The 17170-nt window shown below is 43.4% G+C and overlaps 1 protein-coding gene across 1 annotated transcript in view; it reads left to right on the forward strand.

Annotated features, from left to right (window-relative positions):
• The window catches only part of LOC147692486 (synaptosomal-associated protein 25-like), a 552838-nt gene that overhangs the window by 491396 nt on the left and 44272 nt on the right, over positions 1–17170 (forward strand). The window contains exon 7 of the mRNA XM_086938695.1: positions 543–687. Within this exon, the coding sequence (XP_086794821.1) occupies positions 543–687 (145 nt within the window). The remainder of the gene's footprint in view (positions 1–542; positions 688–17170) is intronic.

Here is a 17170-nt window from a genome sequence, read left to right on the forward strand (position 1 = left end):
TGTCCCTTTCGATTTTTACTTCTAATATTCAAAGATTTGCAATATATTAACCAGGGTATAATCTGACAATTGGTTTTAACTTTTTACTCTATCATTGAGCTGTTAAAAAGTAACTTCTTTTTGGCTTTTATGTGAATGCTAATCCAGCCCAGAGCATCCTACATGGTTGGAGTCGGCTTTCCTAATTCTTTTTTGTATGTAGTTATCCTCAAAATATCAATAAACGTTCAAGTTAGGTTTCATTTGTTGGAAATGGAGAGTAGCTGCATGAATCACATACTCAGCAACATTTTCTATGCTCCTATAAACTGTGGGGCCATCTTTTTAATGGAAGCAAAAACTTCTTAATGGTAAACACCACTTTGTTGAAAGTGTTCTGAGTAGGTTTTTTCTAGTTTCTTGTGAGTCACATGGATAGGTCGGGAACACTAGCAACACGGGAAAGGCTACCTCAGTGCTCCTCGTTGGAGTGGTCCCTAATGGTTCTGTTTTCTCATTTCCTGGCTTGTGAGGCTAATAGCGGAGTGTGTGACTGGTTTCAGAGTGACCAACGATGCCAGAGAAGACGAGATGGAGGAGAACCTGAATCAAGTGGGAAGCATCCTCGGCAACCTCAAGAACATGGCCCTGGATGTAGGCAATGAGATCGATATCCAGAACAAGCAGATGGACAAGATCATGGAGAAGGTGAGTGAAGTGATCAAAAATATCAGATGTCAATTCACTAGCATGTGCCGAAGAGAGTTTTGCAGTCTCACGGTGAAATAAACAGTCACTAAAATGCTTTATTGATAATAAAGTAAGCTACCCACTTCCACTTCCAATTCAGCTTCACTGTCCAGCTGCCACAACAGGAGTCACCTCGCTGTAGGTGTAGTAGTAAACCTCCAAATCAATTAGTAAAACAGCTGCTTGAATACAAGAAGTGCATCACAACACACACCCCACCCACTGTTAGAGAAGTAAATCCTAGTACTTGATCAAAACAGCAACCTGTCGTTTAGCTAACCTCTCGTTTTCACCATCAGGCTTCGCATCTTTGCTCTGGATGTTCTATTAAACCAGATCCAGTTTTTCCTCCTACCTGTTTTACTAACCTTCCACTGTTTCAATGAAATGTATTATCCAGTTTGAAATAATTCCTGTGTATGACTCTTGCAGCGAGGACCATTGATTTTCCCTTTACGCCCAGTTGAGAGGGCACACTCTTAAGTGTCTCTTCAGTAAAAGCACACCTTCTTCACTCCCATGCCCTGGCTTTAGCTCTCGCTGTAACTCTGCTGCTCATTTTGCACTCTTTTATGCAATTCACCCACATCTATTGATAGTTCCTTCTTTTTACCCATCCAAGCAGGGTCTCATTGGTTCTGAGTTTCATTTCCCTATTCATTTCAAAGGGAGGGGAGTCTCCTCTGACAAGACTGGTCCGCAAACAAAATATCGCTTCAGTGACTGCCTTCCACACCAACCCACTAGCAGTGGCTAACCGTAAATTGTCCTTGGTCATTCTGTTCGTAATTTCGTTAGATCTAATTACCCTTGTGTTGTACAAAGCAGTACACCTGTCCTTCAAGTATTCCATCTTGTCTGTCAAACACATCTTCCCCCCTTTGACTATTACATTTTCACTGGGACACTTTGTGAGGAAATATCATTTCCAAACATGTGTGACCGTTCTCATGGTTATGTACCCTACAAGCTTAGCATCTGCTCAATTTCGTGTTAATCAATGGATACTATTAAATAGCAGCTTCTTGAAGCCTTAAAATACCAAGCTACTTTGCTCTGGGGTGTGCCACATAACATGCAGTCTGTAGCGCTGGGTGCTTATTGTTTTCATCTTATCACTTCATCCACCACATGGTACACTCCCCTTAACTCTCATGTTGATATCCGGATCAGTTTTGGTCCTCACCCATTTCATTGTCATGATCTCACCAAGGTGTTCCTAATAGCCTAAAGCAATTAGATCTGCTCTCCAAAAAGTTGGTGCTACCAGCTTTTCACCACACATCAACCCAGAAGCACCCAAACCTATTTTTGGCTCATCGCATAGTAATGTGTTCTGTGCCCACAAGTGGCCAGTCTTTCACTAAATATCCCTTATCTGCTCATCGTCTTCCACTTCTTCTTGGCGATGGAAGTATCGCTATCTGCGTCCACTCTCGCTACCCATTTCTTATTGCCACCATAATCTGCTTTCATACATAATCGCTGGTTTTATGTCACAATATCAAGTGACAAAATATTGACATGCAACATCGAGCGTATAACATTTATTATTTCCTTATCATCAATATATATAGTCATGTTACATAGATGTGGAATTAAGAATAGTAAATCTACACTTAGCCATATATAATTACCTTAATTATATAGCGTTAATCGATAGTCTGTTAGAACATTCTCATCACCTAGTACCACCTCCTGTGATGTCCTGTTAGCAAACAATTATTATTCCCAGTAATGTCCTCTACAGCTGAGTTATTGTTCTGCTGATTTTCTAACCCACTGACCTTCGGTTGTCCTAGCTAAATCTGAAAAACAAGAACTGGTACAACAACCGTGCCCTGTTTGTTGGGATTTGTTTTTGTATCTTAAACAGAAGGGTAAATTCAGTGGTTTTTCTATACTAAATCTCCTTTGTTGTTTATATAAAAAAACAACAAAAAAATAAAAAAACTGGACTCAAACGCCTTTCCCCCAAAATGAGTGGCATGCTTCTTTCTAAGAGTTTGCGCCTCATCACCATCAAAATGTGCAAAGGGTGCTCTCCACAAGCTCTTTTTGCGTTTTTTATCTTGTTGAAGAGAAATTGATTGGTGGACTGTTTCTTTTCCAAGGTGAACGATATTCCGCACTCCATATAAAGTAATGCTCAGTAAGACTTAGGTGACATTTCTCACTTAGAAGAGTTATTTTTAAAACCAATTTTACTTGGGTTGTACAGCATCCTCCATTGTAGTCTGATCAAGAAATATAAAGATCCAACAATGTGTTCAGAAACACACACAAGACCGAGAGCCATCAAGCAAGCTGCAGCTGATAATACTTTTTTTTTTATTGTGAAGTGATTCTGTATCAGTTCTTAATGTAAACATTTATGAATGAAAATGATTATCAAGGTAAGCAAAGCATTTTTGAATGTGCCCATGATGTTGAGTGAGTTTAGGAACAGTAGTTCTCCAGTATTTGTGTATCTTTCATAGATTCACGTGCTTGAATCATTCGCCGTCGTCGAAGTGGGATTCCCACGGTACATAAAAAGCAGTAAGTAATGACTTTAACATTAAAGTTAAAAGAGAAAAACATTCACTTTAATATCTCATCCTAGTCATTAGGAATGGTCTAAACTCCAGTTAAGAAGGTGACAGCACCCTCTAGAACCCTCTCCACAGAGGCTCCAGGCTCTCAGAATTTCTACTGTATCTTGTGTGAAGGGAGTCTCCCTGAGCTGTGCTCAGTACTTTCTATTTGGCCTTCTGAATTTCTTCACATCTTCAGATCAACATGTCTTCTTCGAAAAGATCTCTCTTCAGGCATTGTGACTCTTGTGGGAAACTTAGGCTTCATTCAGATGATCCCCACAAGAAGTGTATCTACTGCCTTCACCCTGATCATCAGGTGAGAGACTGTAACATTTGCTGAAATTTCTCTCAAAAGACCTTGATAGATAGGGAAGGACGTTTTCTTCTGTGGCTACAGAAGTTAAAAACTTAGGACAATCCTCTATCTGATGAGGAAAGTGATTCCTCACTCAAGACTACAGCTTCAAAGACGAGGGCAAGTGAGGTGGAGCTGATGTCTCCTAAGGTGCGGCAAAAGCATCACAACCTCTTAAAACCTGACGACCAGCCTTCCTCTTCTAAAAAGGAACCAGCTTTTCATAATGGTCAATCTGTGCCTTCTAAAACTTCTTCACAAATAAAGCAGACATCCAGGTCTTTCCCAGAGACAGTTCTATCACATAAAAAAGATGCTCCGTCGACGACACCCTCGTCGACAAGAACTTCCGTCGCCACAACTACGACGCCGACGTAGACTTTCTCCTCACCTCAGTCCAAGCTCATTATTTTGTCTGCATCTTCGCCATCAACTATAGTCTGCGTGAAGGTGAGACCTTCTTCACTGACGGCAACATCGTCTTCAACGTCGACTTCTGTCAAAACCATCGTCGCCGGATATTCCGTCACCGCCGCAACTGTCGGCGGCTCTAAAGGACAAGTCTCTCGTCTTCGTTACCCTCCTCGATAGTAGCCTTGTCGACGGTACCTTCGTCGACAGTAGCCTCGTCGATGGAGCCGAAGACTTTGGGTACAGATCGTCGACGTCAAGACAGTCGACGGAAGAACTGTCGATGAAAAATTCATTGACGACATCCTCGGTTTACTTGACGTCGTCGTCGTTGTTGGTCTCATCGACGAATTTGCCAGCATCTAAAGAAAATGCATTACTTCAGCCTAAGAGAAGAGCGTCCCAAGAAGTGATATTGCCTATTCACACTTCTCCAAGTAAGGTATCCCCATCTCCTCCAGAGGAAACTTTTGATTACGGAGAGAATGAAGAGGAATCAGAGGGCGATGGTATGTTTGGGGTGGCTCGCAGTCCGTCGGACCTTCTCATAAAGTGTCAGGATGACAGAGGAGGACTAGGTCTACTATCCTCAGGACCCCAACCAAGATAGGCAAAGGGAACAAATATTTCAAATGCCTGTTTCCCTAGTTTCAAACTTACAACATATGGTAGAGGATTACAACCACAGAGTCCCTCCTCAGGGCCCGCATCTTCAGTTCCTCAAACTCCTATCACGCAGCCTTCCTTGCTAATTAGATCTCCCCTCCTGTTTTCCCATTACCTGTAGCAACGCAACCACGGGATCAGGAGATTCTTACCACTGACGAAGAGGGAGAACTGGATAAGTTATCGCTACCCAACGTATATAACGACTATCCGATTCAAACACCATCGCCTCTACCCCTACCTCCGATAGATTTGCCACCTGAGGACATAGGGGATTCCATAACCTTATGGAGAGAGCGGCAAAGAGGTTTCATCTTCCCATGGTAACCAAGCAAGCTGATTGGTTCCTTTACGATTTCAAGGAACAGACGAAGAGACACGTTCGCTCAAATCCCATAGTAGATTGTATATGGCAAGAGGGCTCACAAGTCCTGAGACCACCAGCTCCAATTCAGTCAGTCTTGCCTAAGTTGGAGAAGAAGTATAAGGCGCCTGATAATTCGCCTGCATGCCTTGTCTGACAACCTAAGCCGGATTCAGTCAAATCACAAGCGGCTCAACATCGTGCCAGAAATCCTGCTTCTCCACTGTCTGTCCCTCCTGATAGAGACGGAAGGCCTCTCAATTCTATTGGTAAAACTTTTTCCACCTTGGCGGCAACCACCATTAGAGTGGCCAACTCTCTTCCCATTCTGGGCAGCTACAACCGCCAAATGTGGTCAGACATTTCGCCTTTTATAGAAATGTTGCCTGAGGAATCGAAAGCTGAGGTGTTGAGAAATGTTCAGGAGGGAGAGGATCTCGACTGAGATCATCGATTGAGCTGTAGATGTTTCCTTTACAGGATTCAGTCAATTGGCTGGGGCAGCGGTCCTGAGACGTCAGGGCTGGTTAAAAGCTACTTCTTTTAGGCAAGAAGTTGGTAATTGATATGCCTTACGATTGTCACCACATTGACGAAGCGCTTCAAACCATCAATAAGGATACAGATACTGCAAATGCTCTTGGTACACTGCAGTTCAGGAAGCAGCCATTTTGTGGAGCAAGAGGATGTGGATGGTCCTCCTTTCTGGGAGGTTATAGTCAATACAAGCTGTCCCATCCGTATCAAAGGCAATCCTATACTAGTCATCGAAACATCTGCAGTCGTTCAAACAACCTCCTGCCGCTTCCTGAACACATTATAGAGGAAAGGCTGCCTTCAGAGGCAGAGAAAACACCAAAAAACAGTAACAAGCGCCCAGTGCCGGGCACAGTTCCCACCAATTCTTCCAGAGTTGGTGGAAGAATTTCCGTTTTCTTTCCTGAATGGTCTTCAATAACAACAGACAGGTGGGTTTTAGATATAGTTTCCAACAGTCACACTTTGGAATTTCAAAAGATTCCTCCGAACTGACCTCCCAGAGGTCCTCCTCCTTCTCATCTAAAATAACTTTTGTCTCAGATAAAGATAATGTTGCACAAAGGAGCCATTGAAGTGGTACCACATGTACAGTGAGGAACAGCATTCTATTCAAGATTTTTCCTCATAAGAAAGAAATCGGGGGAGTGGCGTCCCATCTTGACCTTCGTTGTCTCAACAAATGTCTGCAAAAAGCAATCCTTCCGGAAGTTATCACTTCAAGAGGTGCTTTATTTAGTGAATCAAGAAAATTTCATGACTACCTTAGACCTTCAGGATGCCTATTTTCATATCCCTATTCTCCCTAGACACAGGAAATTCTTACACTTCATAGTGGCTGGCATGGACTTCCAAGTCCTACAATTTGGCCTTGGCTCAGTGCCCTGAGTGTTCACCAAGGTCCTAGCACCTCTGGGGGTTCACCTATGACAGGCAGGAATTAAAATCTTCCCTTATCTGGGCAATTGCCTCATAAAGGCGAAATCCTTCACAGTGGCGAACAATCATGCTCCGAAATGTCTCTCTCTTCCTGTCCTTGGGTCTTTCCATCAAACTTCCAAAGTCTCTGCTAATTCCCTCAAAAGTAAGAACCCTATTTAGGAGCAACCTTGGATACACACCAGGCGAAGACTTGGCCTCGCAGGAAAGGCAAGAAAAGATCCGCAAACTGGCGACTCTACTCCTCCTAAAAAAGTCCACTTTAGTTCGCAAGTACAAATCGCTTCTGGGGATGTTGTCCTCCTGCATTCCCCTCATTCCCAACTGCTGCTTGCGATTGATGCCCTTGCAAGATGAGCTGGACAGTCCAGTGGCTACAAATCTCAGGGTCCTTCGACGATATGATAAAGATAACACCTCAAATGAAAGAAGCGCCCCAATGAGGGACTCACATCCAGAACACAGCCGCAGGCCTGTCGTTCCTAGTAGATTCTCCAAGTTACATAATCACAACGGATGCATCCCCCGAGGGGTGGGGAGCACATCTAGAAGGGCTGACAGTCAAGGGAAAATGGGACAGCCAACAACGATCCTTACACATATATCTATTGGAGTTAAAAGCTATATTCCTGGGCCTGAAATATTTTCTCTCAAAAATATCAGGAGCATTAGTTCCGTCAGACAATACAACAAGTGTGCACTATTTAAACAAACAAGGAGTAACAAGATCAACTGTGCTATCCCTACAGGCCCGGCAAATATGGGATTGGGCAATTAAACACCAAATAACTTAAATAGCGGAACATGTTCCAGGAGTGGCCAACATCCTGGTGGATTCCTTGAGCAGGTCAATTACAGCTAACCACGAATGGGAACTTCACCAACCAACGCTGAATTGCATGTGCATGCTCACTTAGAGACAGCCAATCATGGCGCATGATATCGCTTAACAGCCAGGTGAAGCCAACATGCGCTTTTTCACTGTAGTATCCCCGGATGAAGAGGACAACTCGAAACGCGTTGGGCTGTGGTGAAATGCCTTCATGTACTGGGAAATGCATTGTCTTACCTGCGATATAACGTTTTTGGGGAAAGCGGAACTGTTTCTGAGTGCGACTCGTTTGTTGGACACACCCCACAAGCTTTGATATATATATATATAAATAATATAGTGTGAATTCAGGATGCACTTTGTGACGTACAGGATTATGTACATTTTATACTGCATACCTTTGCATCAACATGCATACCTATGATATAACTGCTATCTATTCGGATTCAAGCATGTGAATCGATGAAAGATACCCCAATACTGGAGAAGAAAATAAGTTACCTGTAAACTGTGGTTCTCCAGTATTGGTATCTTTCATAGATTTTCATAGATAGATAATTGTACGACTCCAAAATTTGGTGTTATCCATAATATCCTGGGATTTAGAGGGTGTTTTGGGAAATGTGCTCTTATTTGTACATTGACTTATATTTGGGAACCAAAAATGGAGAGACATTCAATAAATAATAACAAATGTTTTACTCAGTGCTTAATTGGTTAAAAAAACAAGAAAGAAATAGTGCCAGGGTTCTCACCAGGAGGCCTGTACAGCTTGCATCACACATTGCCCCTGCCATGGTGCAAATGATAGTAAGAGCACAACTACTAACCATCACACTCCTACAAGTTTGACAGTTCAGTCTATTTCAGGCCCCCAAAACTAGAACAATGGCTTGGGCTGCAAGTAATAGTAATTTTGAATGTATATTGAATTAATAATTTACTGTTGCTGTGGTAATCTCTAAATTAGCCAGAGATCTCCACCTTGTGTCAGGTAGTCTCAAGGGCCGGTGTTGACAATTGTTGGTGTACCACAAACCACTGGCTCAAATTTAGCACTGGTGTTACTATTCTGTATTCCCATATGTTTCTAGATAAAAACTGTACCTCACTTCTGTTGGTAGTCCTATCACCCGTGATAAGAATCGGTCAAAACTTGGACCATATGAAGACAAGTGTAGTCTCAATGTGATCTTGTTACACTTCAGGTCGATTCCTATGATGTGCAATAGGTCCACCCGCACATATGGGGCAGTGTCTTTATTGGGAGAAGTGTGGGTTTTGAGACTTGGGCCATTGACAGTAAGTGCCTGAGATTTTTGTTACATAAAATGGCAAAATAGTGTTGTAACCCAAAGTTTGACCTACACGGGCATTCTGGTTAATGAAGTGTGATAACATCTTCTCAAGCCACATCACTCTGGATTCCCTGGGGCTGTAGGTTTCAGAAAAGCTTAGAATTTTTAGTGTTTCCGAGGTTCCATCTGATCCTGGGCCCAAATTTCGCAGTCATCTGCCATGGACATAAAATGGAAAATGGATGTTTTAGGCATATTTTTGATGACTGCAGGGCATTCTGGGTAAGAAAACATACCCATGAATTACTCTGGGTCTCTAGGTTTCATTGATTCCCAGGGGTAATGAGGCTTCCTAGGTGCAGACTGACCCACAGCCCAAGTACTGCAGCTGTTCCCCATAGCAAGTAGGAGGAAATTAGGTATTTGGGCATAGTTCTGACCTAAGCGCTGGCAGAGAAGGTGTAAACATCCTAATCTGCCCCCTCGTGAGGGAGAAATACTTTCTGATGCTTGATGACAAAATGGTCCGGCCTCGATTCTCTTTGCTTTTAACATTTTCCCCAAGGTAGTTCCCCCATCAGCCTGCCCGAGGCAGTTTCGTAAAGTTCACAAGAACATCGAGGAAAAAAGTGAAAACTGAATAGGCGCACTGGGTTTGCTCTTCCTAGCACTGGATTGCAGCACCAATAGCCCCAGCACCAGACAGTGTTTCTGCCCCTCAAGGGAGAAGATTGGAGGATTCACCTCCCATCTATCTGAACCAAGAGATAGAAAACCCACTAGACACCAGAGATTGGTGTCGAAAATAGTTGTTGGACATGTCCCATCTTGGCATCAGGTCCTATTTCTGGGTGCCTGATAGTATTTTAATGACCCTCGTAATGCAGGGGATTGGCTGGCAACCCTGGACCACCAGAATGCCTATTTTCATCTTTCCAGTCTTCCCAACCCAGTGGCATTACCGAGTTTTACCCTAAGGTCCCAACCATGTCTGATCACTTTGCTGCTGTTGAACGACATCCATACCACATATCTTCTTGAAAGTGCGGGAGTTGATTTGATTGGTTTGGTTTGTGGTTTGCACAGCATGCAGTTACCCGGAGAAGGGGTATCCTGGAGCTATCTCAAGAAGTTTAGAAGAGGGCAAAAACATTGATTTATATAGCATTAAAAAAGTACAATTAAATAAGTCTTCTTATGCATAGAAGAACTGGTGTGCTTTGTCCATGATGACTGAACATTTGCAACCACTTGAATGCACCTTGGAAAAGTCTGGTATGATCACCAAATTAGCTTACTGAGAACAAAGAGTTCTAGTGAGGATTTAAAGTCTAAACTAATCTCACTTGTGGATGATGTGCAGTAAATTGCTTTATGACAAACGCTCAGAGCTTTAAATAGGCATATTTTCCTTATGGGTAGCCAATTCAGAGAACATGAATCAAATATGTGTCGATGCAACCTCACTCGAGGTGAAACTCAGAGGATCCCTCCTGAGTTGGACAGGTGGGTGACATAGTCTGTTATTGTTGAGTTCGCCTCTACCGCTCCCGAGCCAATTTGAATGAAGAGGATTTGAAGAGGGCCTTTTCTACCCTAAAATCTCAAGTGCAGTCCTGAAAAAATTTGATATTCTTACCTAGACAGCTTTACTATTTTTAAATCTTCCCATTAACTGCAACGCCCCCCCCCTGCTCCCCCCCCCCCCCCGGCTTTTTCTCTGAGATCTTGACACTCTGCTAGGGGAGCTTATATGGGGAGGCAAATGCCATTGAATAGTGCTGGAAAAACTGCAACTGCCAGTGGGCAGAGACGACTCAGAGCCACATCATTCAAGGCTTACTAATTAGCAGCTCAATTACAGTGGGTTTCCCGGTGGCAGGCGGGCGACTCATGGTGGAAACGTGCAGTGGCGGCTGGTGCTTAGGGGCGAAAGGGCCATTGCCCCACTAGACTCAGACGAGGATCAGGGACTAGAGACAAGAAAGAGACACCACAACCAGTGCAGCAGCCAGCAGCCTCAAATGAAGTCCTCACTGGCTGCCCCGTGTGGAACACAAATCAAATTCTGTTTTGTATGACTGTTTTCCTAGGAAGGGACATGGTCACAGCCAGGTTAGAGACACCACCTGCGCATGTGCTAGCTGGGGCACGACTATTGCTAGCCCTCAAAGCACATGTGAGAGGAGTGATGTCATCCTGAAGAGAGTGGCCAGAGAAAAGCGGAAAATGGCTGTTTTCAAATGGGGCGCCTATGCTGCGCCCCAGGTGACTTTAGCAGCACTCCACTGTAATGAATGGCAAGGGGCCGGGCCGGCACCTCTCAAGACCGAGCAGTGGGTGTTGCAACAACTGGAGCAGACCACTCCAGTGGCTTCGCTTTGCGCTCTCCTGATTGGACAATGAGAGGGAGCTGAGGGAGTGGGCTACGAAGAGCCCGCCGACCACGAGAAAGCTCTGAAACAGTAGTACTACTGATCCCCATTGCGGTGCCAGAACAATCCTGGGGCTGAAGAACCACGGGAACACACGTCCTTCGTGAACGCCGTGGTCCAGTGAATGAGGCCGAGCAGAGCAACACTGACCTGTTGCTGGCCGAGTACCTGGGGTGGGGGGAGACTATCAGTCCCAGATGGACCGCCCGCCGGGGACGAGCAGGGGACAACCCTGCCAGAAAAAGGCAGGTGACCCAACAGCTGGCCTCTGTCAGGGCCCTGTGCACTCTGGACTACACCCTGCAACTTTCAGTCAGTGGAGTTCAAGGTAAGAGGGTGCATTTGAGGGCCGTCAGCTGTTTGCAGAGGAAACTAAAGTAGCAGCGCGGGAGACTGCCCTGCGCACTCTGCCTCATGCATTAAGAGCCTGTGGCACCTGTTTTTACTGTACTAATTCTGCGGGGTTAAGGTTAACGTGCTCACACCCGTCTCTGAACAGAGATGCAGGGGAAGCGCTCCGTGACCCACGTCGGAGTCGGACATGGAATGCACTGGGATTCCATAAGCCGAAGGTAAAGCCTGAGCCCATCTACTTTGTGTTTCACTCCTTCCTACCTTCAAAACATTTCAGCGGGAGAACCCTCCCGAGCCCCAACCACTCCCACCGCCGGGAACTCAACCCGGACCTCCACGCCTCACCACCTTCAAATGTCACCAGCTGCCCCTGGAAACGTGTAGCAGACATGGCCCCCTTACACTGTCCATGCTCCAAAACTTACTGCTCTCCAAATTTACGCCCAGACCATATGGTCACTGCAAGTCACGGTCGCCCGTGAATGACTTACTAGAGTAAAACACCTCATGCGCCACATTCCACCGTATGCCCCAGCACTCCTCCTGCAAGGCCTGCTGCACATTCCTGGATCCTATTCAGCAACTTACTTGAGGAGCTGGCAGGAACAATCCTCGACCACAGTCTGTGACCTCTTTGCTGTTGGCCACTTCCTCACCTTCGACCAACAGGTCTCAGGCCATGCTATTCCATGGGGCTAGTTTCTCACCTACAGACAGCTGCATAACACATGCCACTTCCTCTGATCCACACATGATGAAGAACCCCTAACACACTCCATTACAGACTTTGCTAAACATGGGGACAAGGCATCACCTGATAACGTGGATATTTAAGGCTATACATGAATACACTGGGTTCCTGCTGGCCACTTTGCAGGGTAAATGGGAGGAAGATATAGGACGGGTGCTACACAACACTGAGTGAGACCAAGCATTGGAATTTCCCCAACTAGTGTCTAGAAATGCCCGGATTAAAAACATACAATTCTCCATTATACATCGGGACTACCTGATGCCAAAGGAGCTCAATTGTTACTTTCCTAATGCACACCTTAGCTGCCCCCAACTCCATTCGGCTTCTGCTGATTTGAAGCATATGTTGTGGTCCTGCCCAGCTCCAGCCACTTATTGGCTCTCGGTCCATAGCGTACTACATGAGATCACTGAACTTACCAACATTAACACGTGGGAGGCCTGCGTCCTCTGCATCTTCAAGCATAGAAAGCGTCATAGGGTGAGAACACACTTTACTGGTGTGGCCCTCTTGTTCACTAAAGTGGAGAGCAGACCAGACTCCGTCTGCGGCATCATGGCATGGAGTGGTGCGGAAATGGGGAAGGCCGAGGGAGAGGCCCTGCTCTATGAGAAAGTCGGGAAACTTCATAAGCAGCCAATTTCAATGGCCTGGGATACTCTTGTCGACCAATTGCAGCAATTCACTCAAAATGCTGATTTGCCTCTGTGAACCCAACATAAATGGCAACACAAAGCACAGTCTATCTATCATTATTCCCATCCCCCCAAGGAAGGTCAGGTCAAGGCAACACTGATTACCCTCTGATATAGAATCGCTCATTATTCTACCCCAGAGTTGCAGACTGCCAGCCCAACCCTCAACCCCACATGTAATGCCAACCACACTACAGTTGGAACTTCACTCTGCTATTACTCCAGTGCCCTTTACAAAGAAGGCCCTACCTTTCCCTGAGTTTGAATCACAACTTCCCTTCCCCTGTTCAGGGGGTACCATCCCAAGTTAGCAGGTGCAGATATACCAACACATAGTTGCTTAGCATACCAACAATTACCGCTCAACACAGATATGTTCCAGTGGCTGGCTCACTTAAGTCACAGACTTACACATATGCTACAGATTAGCAATTATTCGAATGTCGTTATGCACTGTTTCAGAATAATACAAGCGACTAGTGATGTTGTATTTATTTGTGTATGAAAACCCCAATCAAAACAGTTTTAAGAAGAAAAATCAGTGGAACTAACCGGGGAAAGCTAAATGCACAAAGTGTTGATTAGATGGTCACTGTGGTCCTGTAGAAATGCGTATAAAATTGGTGTGGGGCTGTCTGGGATATAGTTTTGTAGGTAAAAGTGTAAATGTCACAGGTCAACAGAAGTACTCTTGAGAGTGTGCCGTCTATATTCTAGCAGTGCTTATTGTACGTTTATAACCATCAGAAGAATATGATGGTCATTTTGAAGTGATGTTTGTTTGAACTTAAAGTATAGGTAAAAATGACATGTCAGCAAGCCTCACAGCTTCATGGTTCATATACAAAAACTCAATTTTATCTTCATAGACCATTAACGTTTCAAGCCTGATTAAGTTTGATCTAAGGGTAAAAGAAAGATCTTTAGCCTTCAAGTATTATAACCTACATCACTGAAAGAAGTGTTTGATTTACTGATACCTGATATTCTAGCACCAGTAATCAGATGGACTCTCCAGTCTTGTTAGACATCATAAGTTAACCTTAAGTTTAGAGCAAATGGGAATTCATGCAATATTTGTCCTGTAGGATCTGTTGGGAACAGAGTTAGGCAAAAAATCAAAGAGAAAACATGGCGGCCATTATAGAAACTTATAGACACTCAATCAATGGTATTTCTGTGTGAGGAGGGGTCAGTCACACAGAAAGAAAAATGTAATCTGTTTCCTCCCACAATTATGGTGTTCGGTGATCCATCCATCTTCTAGTGCTTTCCTCGTTCACATTGATGTTACTCATTTCTTTTATTGTAAGGCCATCACAGCTTAGCCCATAGATTCCAATTTCCAAAATTGTCAATCATACCACCACCCCTGTTTGTACCAATCATACAGTAGAGCAGCATCAATCTCAGAAGGTTTGTATATGATAGCATTCTTAATATGGTATTGACAAATCTTTAATGTACCCTATATTTAACATAATTGATTTAAAGTGAGATCATGTGTGCATCAGTGCTACATTGAAGAATAGGAATGGATAGAAACCTTTTTGACAATGTATATCGCCCTCTCACGTCATGAATGCGGTCATTAGTTGGTAATTCTATACTCAGCTTATTCATAGGGAGTGTTTATGTATATAAGTAAAAGGATTTTATGAGTAATCTTTCACATTTAAAAAAAAGAAATGAACTGTAGAGGATCCCTTATTTAAAAGCTAGTTACTAAAGCTCTTTAGGTTAAGAGACATAATAGACCATTCTATAGACTGGATGCAAGAGGGGCTGGATGGGTTGCACCACTCCCTATGATGATCCACAAAGACTGTGTGTGTATTCCTGTACTAAGCAACCGTAAATTATACCCGCTGATCAGCTTTACGCAAGCAGGAATGAGAAATTACTGTGGCAACATTGCCTGTATACCCCAGCTCGTTGTTTGAGTTACACGGATAGGAGGTATTGTGGTAGATGGCCTTGGCTGTCCTGAAGAGACCCACAAAAATTACTGGGTGGGTTGAAACGTCAACACCAATAAACGGAGTATCTTCAAGAGATTTCTTTCTCAACCCAAGGATACAAGATTAAATTGGACTGTGTGATATTAAATTGTGGGGCATCCGTTCAATGTTCATTGTAGATATATATATATATATATTACCTACTGGCGGTCGCCAGTAGGTATATATAGTTAGGATTTTTTCTCTATGGGATTTTTGAAAATTCTATGTCTAATAACTTTGGCGTTTGTGGACGGAATTGGCTGAAATTTTCAGGAAAATGGAACATTTTGTTTCTGAGCAGCCCCTGACAATTTGGGGGGGTTTCATCAAGGGGGGGCCGAGAAAAAAGGGGGGTCCCAAAACGCGTTTTTCCCATGTTAATTTCCATAGGGCGGTTGGCCTCACTTTTAGCTCGAACGGCTGAATGGATTTGCACGAAACTTGGCAAAATTGTAGGGACTGTTAGCCCGATGTGCCTTTGCTAGGTCTCAATATATGTGCTCCAGTGGATTTTGAGTAATTTAGGTTCAAAAAAAGATATATATCTGGGCGGAGCCTAACCACACATCTGATCTGATTGGCTGTCAGCACTTCATCCAAGAAGTGTTGGCAGCCATCTTGGGACCAATATACATGATAGCACCTCATTAAAAAGCATTGTAGTTAATAGAGGGTTTTAGGACTTTAGTTACATTATAAATCATTTGTTGATGGTACCATACTCGTTTTAGGAATTGTGGTGGGTTCTAAGGTGATTTTACCATGTGAAAAAACCTTCTGCTGTGATATCATGAATATTGTTTGAAAGAAAACTAATATCTCATGATTTTCCCACAGTGGTTTGGAAGGGGATCTATAAGCTAAACTGAAAGCATATTTTCTGTAAATTCACATTATCTTTCTCAGTCATGTGAAAATGAAGTCTGACATTCTCAGTAAAACATGTACAACCAACAAGGACAGAGACTGTCAGTTGATTCCTTTGTGTTCTACTGCAGCCTCCTAGAGTGTTCTAAAGAACAACTAGAGCGCTAACAGTCCTACTTATTACAAAGGTATGGCACACCTGAAGCCATCTTGATTGGAATAAAGTGGTAACTCTTAAAACATTTAATTTAAAAAGAAACAACATGAGGGGGTATATTTTGCCATAGAAAGTATGATTAGTGCTGCAGAATGAAAAATTAGGGCACATTTTGAGTGACTTCTCAAATCCTTTTCTATTTCATTAAAACATTCTGACATGCAGTCTCCCAAAATGGCCACCAGAGACAAAAGAGCCCAAATGTAGCCCAAATATCACCCAGATGTAGCCCAAGTATAGCCCAATGACAGAATGTCCCAGAGTGTTCTAAAGAACAACTAGAGCGCTAACAGTCCTACTTATTACAAAGGTATGGCACACCTGAAGCCATCTTGATTGGAATAAAGTGGTAACTCTTAAAACATTTAATTTAAAAAGAAACAACATGAGGGGGTATATTTTGCCATAGAAAGTATGATTAGTGCTGCAGAATGAAAAATTAGGGCACATTTTGAGTGACTTCTCAAATCCTTTTCTATTTCATTAAAACATTCTGACATGCAGTCTCCCAAAATGGCCACCAGAGACAAAAGAGCCCAAATGTAGCCCAAATATCACCCAGATGTAGCCCAAGTATAGCCCAATGACAGAATGTCCCAGAGTGTTCTAAAGAACAACTAGAGCGCTAACAGTCCTACTTATTACAAAGGTATAGCACACCTGGAGCCATCGTGATGGGAATAAAGTGGTAACTCTTAAAACATTTAATTTAAAAAGGAACAAAATGAGGGGGTATATTATGCAATAGAAGGTATTATTAGTGCTGCAGAAAGAAAAATTAGGGCACATTTTGAGTGACTTTTCAAATCCTCTTCTATTTCATTAAAAAATTCTGACATGCAGTCTCCCAAAATGGCCACCAGAGACAAAAGAGCCCAAATGTAGCCCAAATATCACCCAGATGTAGCCCAAGTATAGCCCAATGACAGAATGTCCCAGAGTGTTCTAAAGAACAACTAGAGCGCTAACAGTCCTACTTATTACAAAGGTATGGCACACCTGAAGCCATCTTGATTGGAATAAAGTGGTAACTCTTAAAACATTTAATTTAAAAAGGAACAAAATGAGGGGGTATATTTTGCCATATGAATTATGATTAGTGCTGCAGAAATCAATCAATCAATCAATCAATCAA

The sequence above is a fragment of the Lissotriton vulgaris genome, chromosome 9 (assembly GCF_964263255.1).
Source record: "Lissotriton vulgaris chromosome 9, aLisVul1.2, whole genome shotgun sequence".
Taxonomy (NCBI): domain Eukaryota; kingdom Metazoa; phylum Chordata; class Amphibia; order Caudata; family Salamandridae; genus Lissotriton; species Lissotriton vulgaris.